The sequence below is a fragment of the Myiozetetes cayanensis genome, unplaced genomic scaffold (genome assembly GCF_022539395.1).
Source record: "Myiozetetes cayanensis isolate MyiCay16 unplaced genomic scaffold, myiCay2020 scf1, whole genome shotgun sequence".
Lineage (NCBI taxonomy): Eukaryota > Metazoa > Chordata > Aves > Passeriformes > Tyrannidae > Myiozetetes > Myiozetetes cayanensis.
In genome coordinates this window covers 110,496,831-110,511,581 of record NW_026086604.1, presented here as the reverse complement: position 1 = coordinate 110,511,581, position 14,751 = coordinate 110,496,831, and the positions used below count along the sequence as shown (strand labels likewise).

Below are 14,751 nucleotides of genomic sequence, written 5' to 3'. Positions count from 1 at the left end.
AGGAGATTGCAGAAGTCTCCAAAGGTTCATTGCAGTCTCTTGTGCTGTATATCTCAAGAAATGGAGATGTCTTCTCAGGAGCCATTATGGTTTGTCATATTAAGGGTCTACTGAGGAACAAGTGACCAAGAAGTACTTCAAGCAGTAGACTGAGGTCAGTGTAAACAGAGCTTGAAAACACACACACACATATATATATATATGAGACAATAATAAAACCTCAATAAGGTCAACAATCCGTATTTTAAAGACCTCTAAATCCCTGTTTAAATAGTAAATACTATCATAGCTATTATCTCCACTCTTCTATATTTCCTTCAGTTCAAATCAATGAAGAAAGAGAATATAAAGTTTAAGCCAGCAAGCCACCATTATGGCTGTGGCCTGTGGGCATCAGCTTATTATATCCTGCATAGTTCATTTACTGCTGGTAGAGTGTTTCCTGTTAAGCACAGTGATATCTTAGTGAGCTAGAGGCAAGGTGTGGTTGGTGTGTTTATAGCATTAACACTTAAAAATTAATTTTCAGTGCTGGAAGATGTCATCCCTTATTGTTGATTGCAGTCAGCTACAGAGCTGTTGTCATGATATAATGTACAAATGTGGAAAGATTGTAAAGATACAAACTAAGAAATATTTCAGACTAGATTTTTTTCAGATTTTCTCTGTTTACTAACATCTGGTTAATACTTTGTTGCACATCAGATATTTACTACTCAGAGCATTAAAGACAAGGATACATGTTCTCTTTTAGGGTTATTAATTTATTGGATTCCTTCCCCACTGTTGTTGATTTTCTTATCTCCAATGTGAATTTTTTTTGTATAATTACTCTTTTATTTTATATGCAATAAGGTTTTCTAACCCTTTGTCCTTTAATGATCTTACTCTAAGCATGATGTATCATTCAGTTGTTCTCTATGTAGCAGCATTCAGGTAACCTTTCTACAATTACTCCTGTCAGCTTTAATTTTGTTTAAAAAGAACAGGCAGTGAGTAGTGAGAAATAATTGATAAATGACAGGTGTCATGGTTCTGATTACAAATAGGATCTGGAAATATTCCCTTCACCTCTACTTTTTCTCAGTTTCTTCCCCAAAGAAAAGTATTGAAATAGCATCCATACTCCCTTAGTATCTTCACCCTGGCCAAATCCTGTGGTATCTAGATCAAGATGTATTTTGGCTGTGCATTCTTAAATACTTACATGAAAGGCATTTCTAAAGCATTGAGGGTGGCTGAGAATTATTTGTCAGAAGGGCAGGATATCCAAGAGAAATTACGCCAGCCATTCTGTCACTGGCCTCAAACTTGAGCATGCAAAATGGAGACACACAGCTGTGCCCAGTACTCTGTTGAAGGGAGGGAATGGCAGAAGATTCAGTGGGGAGAAGCAGGTTTGCTGCAGTGTTACCTCTCTGGCCATGCTGTTCTCAGAGGTTTTACTCTCTTTTATGAAGAACTTCTGTGGAATTTTATAAAACAGGACTACTTTCTTTTTTTGGTAAAGTTTTCAGATCGTATTGCAGAATGCAATAGAAAATCTTATTCTTATCATATGCATCTTTATAGATTTCTTCATAGCCGTATACAAATACTTTAACTGGCTGTTAAATTGGCTTCCCTTTTAAAGTCAAGTCTTTAGGAATACACTGAATTTCTCTAGGGTTTTTTGGGGAGTGGGTGGGTTTGGTGCTTGGTTACTTGGCCAGTTGCAACTAGGGAAGAATGCCAGATCTTAAATAGCACTTTCTGGTCCTTGCCCTTTCCCTCTTGCTTGAAGTCCCAGGAAATGCTCAGCAGATTTACTGAGAGATTTAACTAAGGATTTGTGATGGCTGACCAGTTCTGGACTAAGGAGCCAAGAGTTTGGGTTTAGTGATGGCTTTGTACAAGGCTGTCAAATTAGACATCTAACACAGAAGTGCAGTAAACGTACAGTGAAACCTGCAAGTGCTGGAAACATTTACAGTGAAATTCGGACCTAACCAGTGACATGATTTCTGCACAGAGGTCAATAATTTTTTTTCAGGCTAGTTTCTCATGTATCACACTGGTTTAATTCAGCACTCTGTTTTGAAACTTACCCTGACAAGATCATATTGAGATGGTGAGAGAGGATAATCGTATTCAAATCCTGTCTGTGAAATATTTGATTTAATTTACCTCTAAATTGCAATTGACAAGTCTAGAGGTGGGTGACATAGCTCCCGAAAAATGTTCATTAGCTGAGAATGCACCCAGGGAATTAAGTGTAGTCACGAATTGAGATCAGATTGGATTAAAAACCTCAACATAAATTTTTCAAGGTAATCTTCTATTGCAGATTTACTGAAACTTTGTTTTGGTTATTCAGAAATACATTTTTTGATACGTGTTAAGAGAGAGTTTATTTGAAAGTTAGCTGATAGAAACTGAGAAATCTACCCAAAGTTTGTTATTGTTTACAGTTTTGGAAAGTGTAGCCTTTCTATATCTGGTCAGCCCGGAGTGATTAAGGGTTTTTTGGAGACACAATATTTTGAAGTCTTTGGAATTTCATTTACTAGTTTCTGTAAAATTTAGATGATTAAAATATTTTTGTTGTCTTTCCTGTGAGAGAATATCACCATCGCAGTATTGGTACATATGCCACAACAGTGAATGCAACCAACTTGCCATTGAATTTGGTCTGCTGTCTACACTGATATTTAGTAATTGCCACCAATAATTCTTCTACTGATTGCTTTTTTGCTTCTATAATCTGGATTGCATTTTTTGTTTCTAAATAGCCAAGAAGTTAGCCTCCTTTCCTTCCCTTTCTTCTCTTCCTCCTTTCCTCATTTCTTCTTTGTTTTCTTTCAAGACCACTTGGTAGAATATCTAAATAATTAAACGTGCTTTTAATTCTTTCTTAGAAAAATAAGATGACCCGGTAGTTCAGGAATGTTGCTTTTGTTAATGATTCCTCTTTTTATCTGTTACTTATTACAACTTTGCCTAATGCAAACAGTAATTTAGAGAGAAAAACATAAAATAGGTAATTTAAGAGACTTCCTGAATTTTGTAAGGTCCGTACCAGCAAAGGGCAGAAGCAGTTGTTCCTGGTGCCAGTTGTCCCTTCTTTACCAGCAACTTGCATTTAGAAATGATTAGTAGTTCTGTGACAGGCCCATTTATAACTCAGACATAGATTGTTTATATGCTTCCAAGGAGATAGGTACTACTTAGTTGTGCTCCATAATCCTCAGTGTCTAGGGCTGATGTATTTTATACCTAGACAAATAACTTTTCTTTGCTGTGAGAGGCAATTTCCAGTTCTGTCCAGATAAGCAGTAGTATCCTAATGTGTAAACCACCCACAAAGTCATTTACTACATATATTTAGCATGTATGTAAGTTAAATATTGGCACTTTGCATGCTTATTTTCAACAAAAGCTTAGTTTAGCGAAGAGGGCAGCTGAACCTGAAGAGAAGCCTGCTGAGAGGGAGAAAGAGAAGGGCAAAAGATAACTAATCAGTAAGTGAAAAGGTGCAAAGCAATGAGTTAAATATTCAAGACACAAGATGCTGTCATTGTGGGCAACATTTTGAAAAGGTACCTTAGTGGCTCAAAACCCAAAGACCAGTTTAAATGGTTGGATTCTGAGCTTATAAAGCACATAGTAATATTTTTAATTAATGACCTATGAAATCACTGTTACTGAAAGCAGGATTTTAAAAGGGACTGGTTTTACTCTTAATAAGGGTCATGATTTGGTTAAAATAGAATCATCACTGTACCTGTTCTCAGAGGTGACATTTCTTAGTTTTCATTTTGGCTTTGGATTTCCTTCTGTGGTGAAAAATGTCATGCCATATGCCCTGGAGATTTTTCTGTAGTTGGGTTTTCCTCCGAATTCTGTTACTACAACAGTATTTTCTTAGGCAGAAGAAACAGATGCTGTAGAAAGGAGGAAAGGGCATACCCTTTTCTGCTGTATCCCCAACAGGTGGGCTGTCATTTTCAGTAGTGCTGCAAGCCATCCCTGGAAGTCTTCCCAGCTCACTGTAGCACACACATCTAGTGCGCAGTTGTGACTGTAATCCACAGCTGATACAACAATGGATCAGACTGATGGCAAAATGGCTGTGCTGGATCCCCAAAAGCAGATGGTTCGTAGACCTGAAGATGGCAAGGTTAAATGTATGAGCTGGCCATGGAAACAGAATAATTATGTTGTATTACATATGTCCTCTTTTCTTCTTTCTTTTTCTTTCCAAAATCTGTAGACTTCAGCACTTACGTTTTAACTAATCAGATAAATTAAAGTGGGAACAAAGTGACTTGACCCCAAGAACAGAAGGTGTGTAGGTCAGACTTCCATTCCCGTTCTGTAGGGCAAAAGAGTTTCTTGTCATTCATTTAGGTATATGAACTTGTGTCTATCCGTGCAGCCTCTGACCTTCTGAGGTTCATGAATCACTTCTCAAATCTGACATCTATGTTATATATTTTTCTCTCCACAACCACCTTTTTTTTTTTCTCAATACTTCCAGCAGCTTAAGGAGCACACATTATTGGGAAATGCTCCATTTCTTTCATGTATATCTATATATCCAAGAGGTGTCACATTTACATTCTAGATTTATCTTTCTCTTAAAAGGAAAGGTAGAGGGGTTTATTCAGAATTTAATTCAAAAATATTTCTAATAATGTGGAATATTTCTGACAGAACTGTTTAAATAATCAAAGGAAGGAATTCTGCCAAGTTGACTTTACTGGTGACTGAGCTTATTTTACAAAATTAGTATTTTAAATGAATCTCATTTGGGTTGATGATTTCTTCCCCCTGTTCTCTCTTCTTTCTTCCAAGTGTTTCAGAGTATCTGCTGCCAGAGCACAAGGGATGCTTGTGTTGTGATGCCTGGCAGATACTAGCAATGGTAACAAAACAAGTACAGGAATTTGAGTGCTGAAATTCCAGTTGATTCCAATTGTAGTAGCCAAGGGCACATCCATTCTCCTGGGATGGCAATCCTCCTGTGAAAAGATGAAGGTATGAGTCAGAGATGGGGAAGAGAGACTTGTCTTCTGGTCTAACTCCCATATAAGTTCATCACAGAAATCCCTTGAGTCTGAGTGTTGAAATTCCATGCAAATGTTTCACAGAACAGGTAATTCTGCATAATTGCCACAGCATAATGCAGAGGCTCCCTCCTGCTGGCAATCATCCTGGGGCTCACCTGAACTAAGTCTGTCAGCTTCTCTCCAGTCTCCAGTGTAGGGCTGCCACTCCCAAATACGCTTGAGATGGTGTTTCCAAGTTCTACCTTATCTTTCTACTACCTTACCTTTCCAAATCTCACCTTAAGGAGGAGAAATCCAAGGGGTCATCTGCTTGAAAACCCCATCACATCCATGGATTTCACCTCTTTTTAATTTGTAGGCCTCTCCAATTTTTTTTCTAATGGGACTGTGGCCTTTTACACAATATGAAGTTCTGTGCTGGCAGCAGCCTTGCCTTGTGCAGGTGCTGCAGCACTAGGCATAGGCTGACCAGGGCAGGCTTGAGGAAATAAAGTGGAAGTCACACCTCTGAGGAAGAGGCATAGCACAATTCTGTAGCAGGTTGATGTTATGGTGAATTTTTGCCCCCAGTGTTGGAAAGACACGTACACTGAGAGTAGGTGGTGATGTGATGGTGAAACTGTTAATGTAAGCTGCTTCCCAGCAACACAGAAGAGGCTGAGATTCATCGAAGATGCACAGAACAAAATGGTCATTTATGGGTGTTTATGTTTGCTGGAAGAAGGATACTGCACTCATAAATGTTGTTCTTGTGAGACATCACAGAGGTTTGGAAGAGAAATAATGAACCCACCTTGTTTCACAGGATATTGAAGATGTGATCATTTTTTTAATAATCACTCCAAAACTTAATCATTTCTTTGAGAGATTTACAAATCCAATTAATATAAGAAATGCAAATGTGATGGTCTAAGAGTCTTTTTAATGAGGCAAATGTGCTCATTTATGTTCAAATTATAACAAAGAGAGGAGAAAACAAACCACCAAGAAACAGAACACCTTGTCCATGGAAAATTTTTCACAGTGAAGTGTTGAACAAAGGCCTTGAAACTTCCTGGGGAACCCTTGCTTTCCAGAGGCTTTTTATTGAAGGAAAGAGCTAAAATTTTTAAAAGGTGCAGACTGATTCTCTTGTTCTTAGAATCTCTTTGCTTACTGATGTCAATAGTTAGACAAATGCAGAAAAAATAGCAAACATTTTCATTCCTTTGTCTTAAGTATCAGAGATAAGTAAACTCATGTGGTTTAAATAGTCCTTTTAAAAAATGTTTTAAACAAGCTGGTTTTATTCCTATATCACCTGACTTTCTGAACAGACCAGTAATCATTGAAAAGGATCTTTATTTCCATTACATAGGGGACTTATAGCAGCTATCCCTTTTTTGATTAATTTAAAGGATTGCATATTGAAATATTGAGGTGCAGGATTTTCATTCATAGCTTAGTGCATATCCATTATCTGGCTGAGTGGCGTAAAAATTCTGTGGTTCAGTTGTTCCTTTATAGAAGGTTTATCTGACGAATACTTTCCTAAAGCAGCAGTCCATCATCAGTACCTCTCTCTCAGGTTCCATCTCATCAGGAAGTATCACTATCAGAAGAAGGAATAAAACCCTGTCCTTCCACTGAAACGTGAGCAAAGCAGTGGATGCAAAAAACCCACAATAAAACACAGCGCAACAAAGGGCTGCCATAGAGGCATCAACCTCTGCCTTGGTATAATTCAGTCTGTATTAAGCACTGTGATGGCTATATTAAATTCTGGTATTGAAAGAATAAGCTGGACCTTTATCACGTGGAAGTCTGATGCCGCCCTAATATTCTGTATTTGGTATTTTTGGAATTCCTGTTTGTATGCTATGGAGGAGAGTGCAGATGATTTTCCAGTAAGTTATTATTGCTCATCAGTTTTTATTCCTGATGAACGAGGATGCTTCAGATCATAAATCTTTGACTGGTCCAGGCTAACTGTTGCCACTCCTGGGCTTCTAGCCAGCATAATTTTGTAGGGAGGAATTGCACAACTTGATGAGAAAGAAGTAAATAGCCCTGTGTTAGCAGCTATTTGAAATAGCAGCTGTTTAAGGCTATTCAGCAATGGGGGATAGTAGCAATATTACTGGGCAAACTGTAGGTGGTTACCATATGCACGTATTGCCGCATGCTGTGTCCTGTTTGTATAATGTGAGAATTTTCATTTTCTGGTAAATGCGATGGTGATATTTATAGTGGTCACTGCTGAAGTACTTGAACAGATTCTGGTAATCTGTCTCCACGCAGTATGGAACATGGGTAAGGGGATGAGTGTCTAGCCTTTCATATTTTGTTCTCACCAGGCACACAACTGTGTCCCCTATTCTTAATAGTGATGCTATGTAATGGGCCTGGTGCTAATACATAGAGAATGGAATATGTGCAGTCTGTCTGCATGCACCCACTCACAGGTCTGGGGCGTGAGGAGCTGGAGGACACAATGAGGGTCCATGCAATGACCATGTACTCAAATATCCATGAGAAAAGCAGCATAACTGAAAGTGGCATAAATATGTGTTTGCGGGTCTCACGTGGACAGTGAACATCATTTGGGCTGCAGTGAAAGAGGTGCTGCACTTTGTCCCTTCTGCAACCCCATTCTTATTTATGTCAAAGAGACTAAATAACAACAGTTGTTCATTTTCCCCTTTCCTCACAGAACTACCTCCCTTGTTGCCATTTTGTCCCAAGGTCACTAATGTGAGCTGTGGAATATAGTGAGCTCTAATCCAGGCAACTCTAAGGACAATTAGATGTGGAAACTCCTTAATTTAGAAAACTTGGATCTGTCTTTTCCCAAGAAATTATAAGTGATTTTTTCCTTAGTCTTGAGTAGATGTGTGATGAGACATTAAAATGTCAACACCTCAATTTATAGAGAATATCTTACGTTATTTAAAAGGTTTGGGTTTTGGTGGGTTGTTTTTTGGTTTTGGGGGTTTTTTTGAGTTGTTAGAGCTAATTTTTCTGTCCCTCTAGGGCTTTATATACTATTTAGGTTGTCTTTACCAGTGCAGGAGTATAAAAAGAGAACAATAACAAATTTTATAAGTGTTGAAAATAGAAAGGAGAACAAGACAGTATTTTTCCTCAAAAATGAATTGCATTCAAAAAAGGTTTATGATATTAAAGTTTAATTGTCTCTCTTTTGTTTTAAAATGTGCATGTTTCCATTAGGAATTAATGCAACCTTTCCAAACAATATAATATGCTGAGATGTATAAGACATAAGAATATAAAACTAAGTAAGGGTTGACAATTTTCTAAGCCAATTTTTTTTTTTGCATCAAAATTAGAAGTGGTTGAGGTCACCCTAAATTCATTTTTTTGGACATTTTAAACTTGCAGAAATAGCCATTTTATTTTTCTTTGTATGAAATGAATACTTTTTTTAAAAAACAGCCACGTGTACTTGGACTTAGTCTCCTTTGCTTGGGAGAGACTACATATTTTATTAAAACAGTGGCATTTTCACAAAGCAGAGCGTTTGCCCTAGCATCTGTTTAAAAGAATAATGAGAAAATTATACAAATTTAATAAAGACATGAACCTTTTGTTTGGCGACATAAGGTAGTACGAAGCCTTGCCTTTCAGAACAGAAACTATTTTTGGCCTCTGGAAATTTGGACCACCTCCTCTTAGACCACTGTGCAGCTGCTGGGCTAATCTGGCTCTTCCAGGAGTGCTGCCCGCTCTCTGCCTGCTTGTCACCAGAGCATTTACCCTGGCTGCTCACCTGCCTGCATAGGAACCTGCCAAGCCCAAACACTTTCCTGACCTGTTGGAGCAGCCATCTGGAAGGGGGCAGACGCCATTATTCAAAAGTACTTCAGTAGATGGGTTTAGGGGCATTAAAAGCCTCCCAGCAGGAGCACAGACCCTGCCACATGGTTGGTAAAGCATCTGTCCTTGAAGAAAATGCTGCCTATCTCAGGCAACAATCATATGATCTCTATGACAAACAAAAAGAAACAGAGTGCCTTGAAAGTGGTACCATGGCCTTTTTCCAGCTGCTCCCAATGGGAAAGCAACACCTTGAATAATGGGGTTCCTCTCCCCTGTGCTTCTAGTCCTGTACAAATGGCAATTTTTTCCCATCTTCCCATCTCATGGTAGTGTCTTATGTTGTAAAGTATTTTACAAATGGAGGGGAAAAAAACAAATAAGGAAGGCAAAAATTTAAAGCAAATGCAGTATGTGTCAGTTCCGTGTCTTCAAGTAAATGCTGGGGGCAAAAAGGTCCTTCCTGCGTGACCCCGACTGTTGTCTTAGAGCATAAGGTGGAGCAGTAAATTCTATCTCCAACCCTGCTCTCTGACTTTTCTGTGGTACCTGTGGATATGTCTGTGCTAATGATGGCAGTGATGACAGTTGTTAACTGGACAATGTTTTGACAATGCCAAATCCTTTTGCACAGGTCATTGTCTGCCTGGCGGTAAATGGGAGCTGAAAAGCTCTATGTAACACATTAACACATTCTTTTGCTGTCCAGACCTCTGAAGTATTTTAAAAGCCTTGTTTAAAAGCTCAAGTTTTTCTGCTTCACAGCCCTTTTTTTTTTTTTTTGTCTCATGGTAATGAAGTAACTGTGAGTGGCACCCTAGGGAAAGGATAGGCTAGGGTCATGCAGGGTGTGACCTTAGTAGAAAAGATGAGATTCCTTCCTGAGAAGCTCTCATGAAATTGACTTTGTAATGTTTACCAACTACCTGTCTCACAGGCAACAGCAGGATTTGGCCCCGTCTTTTTATAGTGAGTAATCGGCAAAAAGGCATTGATTTCAATGGAGCTATTAACTGATACTGGGGCAAGAAAAGCACCATTTGCCCTAAATGTTATGGAGAGATGACAACCAACAGACTGTTGGTTGTCATCTGTGATCTCTCAGGCAGGGGAGGTAACCAATCTGTTCCATGCTGCTTTGGGCCATCTGAGCTTCCCTTAAGAATTTCAATTTCCATATAAGTTGCATTCAGTTTTTATTCACATTGGCTTAGAATATGTTTCTTGTCAGTTTTTTTCCTGCAGTAATAGTAAAAATCTGTTTTTCTTCCCTAACTATGTGCAGGCTGGCATGGCTTTGACTTACGATCCAACAGCTGCTATACAGAATGGGTAAGGAATGCATGTTTTCTTATGCCTTTTTAAAAATTATTTTGAATGTCATCTTCTATTTTCTCTTTCTGTGGTGAAACTTCTTCAGAAGCAAATTGACCCAGTCATATTTTGTCTGAAGCATGTAATGCTATACTGTCAAGTTCTTCTTTTGGTTTCCCTTTCCTTTTTATGCCCTCTTGTTTGCAATATCTATTTGAATGGGAAGTTGTTTTTCCTAATAGTTTCCATCACTATTTGCCAAATGTTAGTGGATGTTTTTTTTCATCTCTCTCTGTCATGAAGTGGAAACCAGTAAAGTTTTCCTTTACTGAGTTTGCTTTTGTTAAAATAATCATTGAAGATTCCAGTGTATTTTGGATAATAGAGCTATTACTTCATCTGGGGTTCTCTCTGCAGGCTGGCTAGCTGCCATGGCATTGTCTGAATAAAAATGCCAGATAGGGAGAAAGCCTTAAATTAGTGTATAAGCAGATGGAATTTAGAGGTAAAATTCTGAGCAACACTCTTTTTCATTTCTCAGCTACCATTTACTGACACAAGGAATTGCAACTTTTTCTCAAATTAAGCAGAGAAATTACATCATCACATTATTTACCTGCATGATTGCAGTTCCAAATATTTCATGAAATAGAAAAAGATATCCTTGAAATCTAGCTCTCCTTTCAGAGAGGTTAACAACAATTTGAAGAGAAGCAGGAGATTTGGCCATGAACTCTTTGACAGTCATTCTTTGATCAGAGAGATGTTTGATATGATTATTACATTCCATGCATACTCCTATCTGTGTTCTCCAGCCGAACGGGAAAATTTATTGATGTAGATGAGAATGGCTTTATTTGTTAAATCTTTGTTAGGACACTGCTATTTGAAGCATTTAGGAAAAAAACTAACATCCCTACTAGTTACAAAGAAAAAAACAACCAAAATCAATAGTAATAGTCTATTTTTCTTAATTGCCCTTTACAAACAATGGTTTTGTAGGACTCGTGATAGCCCCATGTGTGGAGGAAGAGGCCAAACTCAGAAGAAAAGATAGTTTGTTTGGAGTTGTGATTTCAGAATCCTCTGCTTCTGTTTCCCTATTCCGACCTCCAAATGAGTTTTTCTCTTCTATTGTTATACTTTTGAGCTGGTAAAACATTATAGTCTATAAATAAAACCATCACTGGTTCATAATCCACCAGTGTTTCATGGGAAAAACTGGCTTTTATTTCAAATGAGTCCCTACATGTCCGCTATGTGAATGTTTTGAAAACTGTAATTTGAATGATCCTTTGAGACTTATATTATTTTAATTCAAGAATAATTTTTTGAAGTTATGAAAGTTATCTCGGAATCAGACATGACTTGTATCAACAAGTATGCAGAGTGCTCAGGTAGTCAGACTGCTCAGGTGGTTTGGTCACTCAATCATTTGAACACGCTGTCCCTTATCATTGGGAAAAGAAATTCTACAAAACAGAGAATTTCAGCTCTGCAGTTTTTTAAATATTCTTTTATTTGTAGAGCAAGAAATATACTACAGTACCAGATATCTCTCTAAGAGTGACAATTAATTACTGCTTTGACATATCTCTTCTCTCTAGAGTGTCAAAATATTTTCAGTTTCATTAGAACTAAACCATCATTCAAAATGCTCTTGTGGTGAGAATTTGATTGTATGCAGTATCAAAGAAGCTCTTACTATGCAGAAAAATATGTCCATCAAAAGTTATGCAATTTTTTCCTGTCCTGTTACACTCGATATTTTTCTAATCAGCCCAGGCATTCACATAGTAGTCTTTACATATCCTGTGGATATAAATTTTTACTATTTTTCATAAACCTCTTTACTTGCAAGAACAATAAAAATCTCACTCGTGGAGTTTATTTTAGTTAAGTCCAGGAGCACCTCGATGCTTTTTGCCAGTAAAATATGTAAATGCAATCTGTTGCTTGCTGATACAAGACACAGACGTCGTAGCAGGTGTGTGGCCATGGTGCAAGAGACTTACAGGCTCTTAATCACTATGAAGTAAACCAGGTTAACTCAGTCATCAGTGAAGGGGTGTTAGGCAAACACATTGGTATTCCTCGTGGTGAGGACAGCCTGGAAGTGAGCACAAACCTGCTGCTTACAGCCCCCATGTGTTGATGTGATGTGCTCACACCCACCCTTGCACAAATGATGCTGCATAATAGTTTGGCAGTAAGGTGGGTCAAGCTGTTAAGGTTTGCATGGAGCAATGTTACACAAACATCTGTAAAACAAAAGCCACTTCCTTGTAGCAGGCCTGGTCTGTGCAGCAGTCGGGGCAAGCAGGCTGTGATAAGCATGAGTGGTGTAGACCTGTGTGTGGTGGGTGCCCACCAGTGTGGAGTTTACTGAACTGAGGCTGGGGATGGGAAATGTAAAAAACAACTAAGTTGAGGTGATGATTCAGAAGATTTATGAATTACCAATACAGCTTAAGAAGAAAGATTAACTGCACATGCTGACATTTACTAGAGCTCTTTATTGGGTTGATAGATGCATTTTGATGCATGTAAGTAGCTAACTCCACACAGGATTATAAGGACCATGAAAGTCTACTAAGGAGACATGTCTCTGCAGGTGTCATGGTGTTTAAAATTTGCAGTTCCTTAAGAGGTATGGATTATATTAGGTTTTGAGTTGAGCCATAACCAAACCTCAGGGAAGAATCTGGACCCTTGTTTCCAATTGAAAAGATGGATTCTCATTGCTTTTGGTGTAGTACTACCGCTTTTATTACCGTATAACTGCATATTTGCCTTGAAAAACTATAGCAGGAATAAAACAAAAGAGAGTGAGAGAGAGGCTTTCACTAAAAATAACTAAAATTTTTTCCCCACTAAGCAATAGATAATTTTTTTCGGACTCTATTACGTTGTAAAGCTTGATTCTCCATTTCATTATATTGTTTTTATGCCCATGTAGCTCTGTTTAAGCATCCAGTGGAGTTACATCAGCATAAAGCTGGTATAATGGAGTGGAGAATCCGGCCCGTAGTGTACCATAGCACTGCAGTATGACTTACTGAAAATATGGTAAGCACACACTTCAGTAGATAAGCTCTTTTCACCTGGCAATCTCTCTGTGCCTTTTCTTGGTTCATAATCAGACTTTTCTGAATTGCATTTGCAAAGGTACTCAGCTTTTATTTTGGGGAGTAGTGTGCTTGTTGTAATATGCTCTTTATTTTTCAATTTTTTTATATTAACATTGTTTTAGTAGTTTTATGCACTCACACTAAGAACAAGATAGAGGTCTTGTACTTGCACGGTTAGGAAGCTCATTTAAAATGTTCCAGAGGCTGGAGTCCTCCTGGCCATTTGTCTAAGATTGCGATGTACTGTAAGAGTTTAATATCTGATATCTGGGGGACTGTGCTGTGCATTTGCTGGCCAATGGGCTCAATATTCAGATAGGTCTTTTCCAACTCAAACATCTGACTGTGTGGCTTATTGCAACAGAAGATTGCTGCCTTGATAATGCTTGGTAATACTCTTACATTATGTGAGCCCCAGGATACTATTTATGAATCTAACTTTTTCAGTACTGCCCGCAGGCATGAGGCTTGAGCAAATGGTGTTTATTGCAGTGCAAATAGGATCTTGCTCTTGTGCAGATTCTGTGTGGAAGCTTGCATATTCCCCCACAGAATGGGAACCATATGGATTTTTTTTTTCTACTTTTTGGCAGGGAAATAGCGACCAGACACTGCAGATAATGCAGTCCCCAAATGTGAAGGGAGGGTTGATGTAGCAGGGGAGTATGTGCTTTGTCTGTTAAGCAACTGAAACTGTTGTTAAAACGCTGCCTCTGTATGTCTGATGATGTCCTGGAAATGTGGTTCTTTTCAACATCTCTTAAAAATGTTTTCTTTTGAGCCCTTCTTTATAAACCCCTGTTCAGGAACATCAAAGAACATCTTTTTGCCTCCTAGTGAGGAGTTTCCCCTGTATTCATGGCCATGTTGAAAAAGTCCATTTTTAATACAAGGGCAATGTCCATTTTGCGTTGCCCTTGCCACCTGCACCCTTGTGCTTCTATCATTGCAATTGCAGCTGAGGAGCAAGAACACTGTCTTATGTCTGCAAAAAAAACCCCAACAAACCACGGAACAATCTGAGGATGCAAATGGCATTTGCAGAAAATGCATCTGAGCCTTTTGGAGAGCTCTCTTTGGAGCTCACAGGTCAACTATCACAATGTCTACAGCTCTCAAAATACTTACTAGATACTGTGCATGTTAATGCCAGGGAACTTGGAGGCATAATTTAATATATCTAAAATGAGTCAAAAACAGCATAACTCATATCTCTTTCCACTCTGCTTTCTGATGTAGATATTCTGATGACTGAGAATCCTGTGTTCCCTTGAATGAACTTACAACATGCATCTTCCACCTCATTTAACCTCTCCCTGAGCCTAAAGAAAAAGAAAGGCAAAGCCTAAGACTGAATATAGCAAGGTCAGCAGCTGCAGATATTGTTGGCATGCTGTAGGGTTTACACCAGAACAGGCCACTATTGCATTTTTTGTTAC

General features: G+C 38.4%; 1 protein-coding gene across 8 annotated transcripts in view; it reads left to right on the top strand.

Moving 5' to 3' along the window:
* Positions 1-14,751, top strand: part of RBMS3 (RNA binding motif single stranded interacting protein 3) — a 766,388-nt gene that overhangs the window by 677,357 nt on the left and 74,280 nt on the right. For all 8 annotated transcript variants that reach the window (XM_050319193.1, XM_050319165.1, XM_050319175.1 and 5 more), the window contains one exon: positions 10,153-10,199. In XM_050319193.1, coding sequence (XP_050175150.1) covers positions 10,153-10,199 — 47 coding nt within the window. The remainder of the gene's footprint in view (positions 1-10,152; positions 10,200-14,751) is intronic.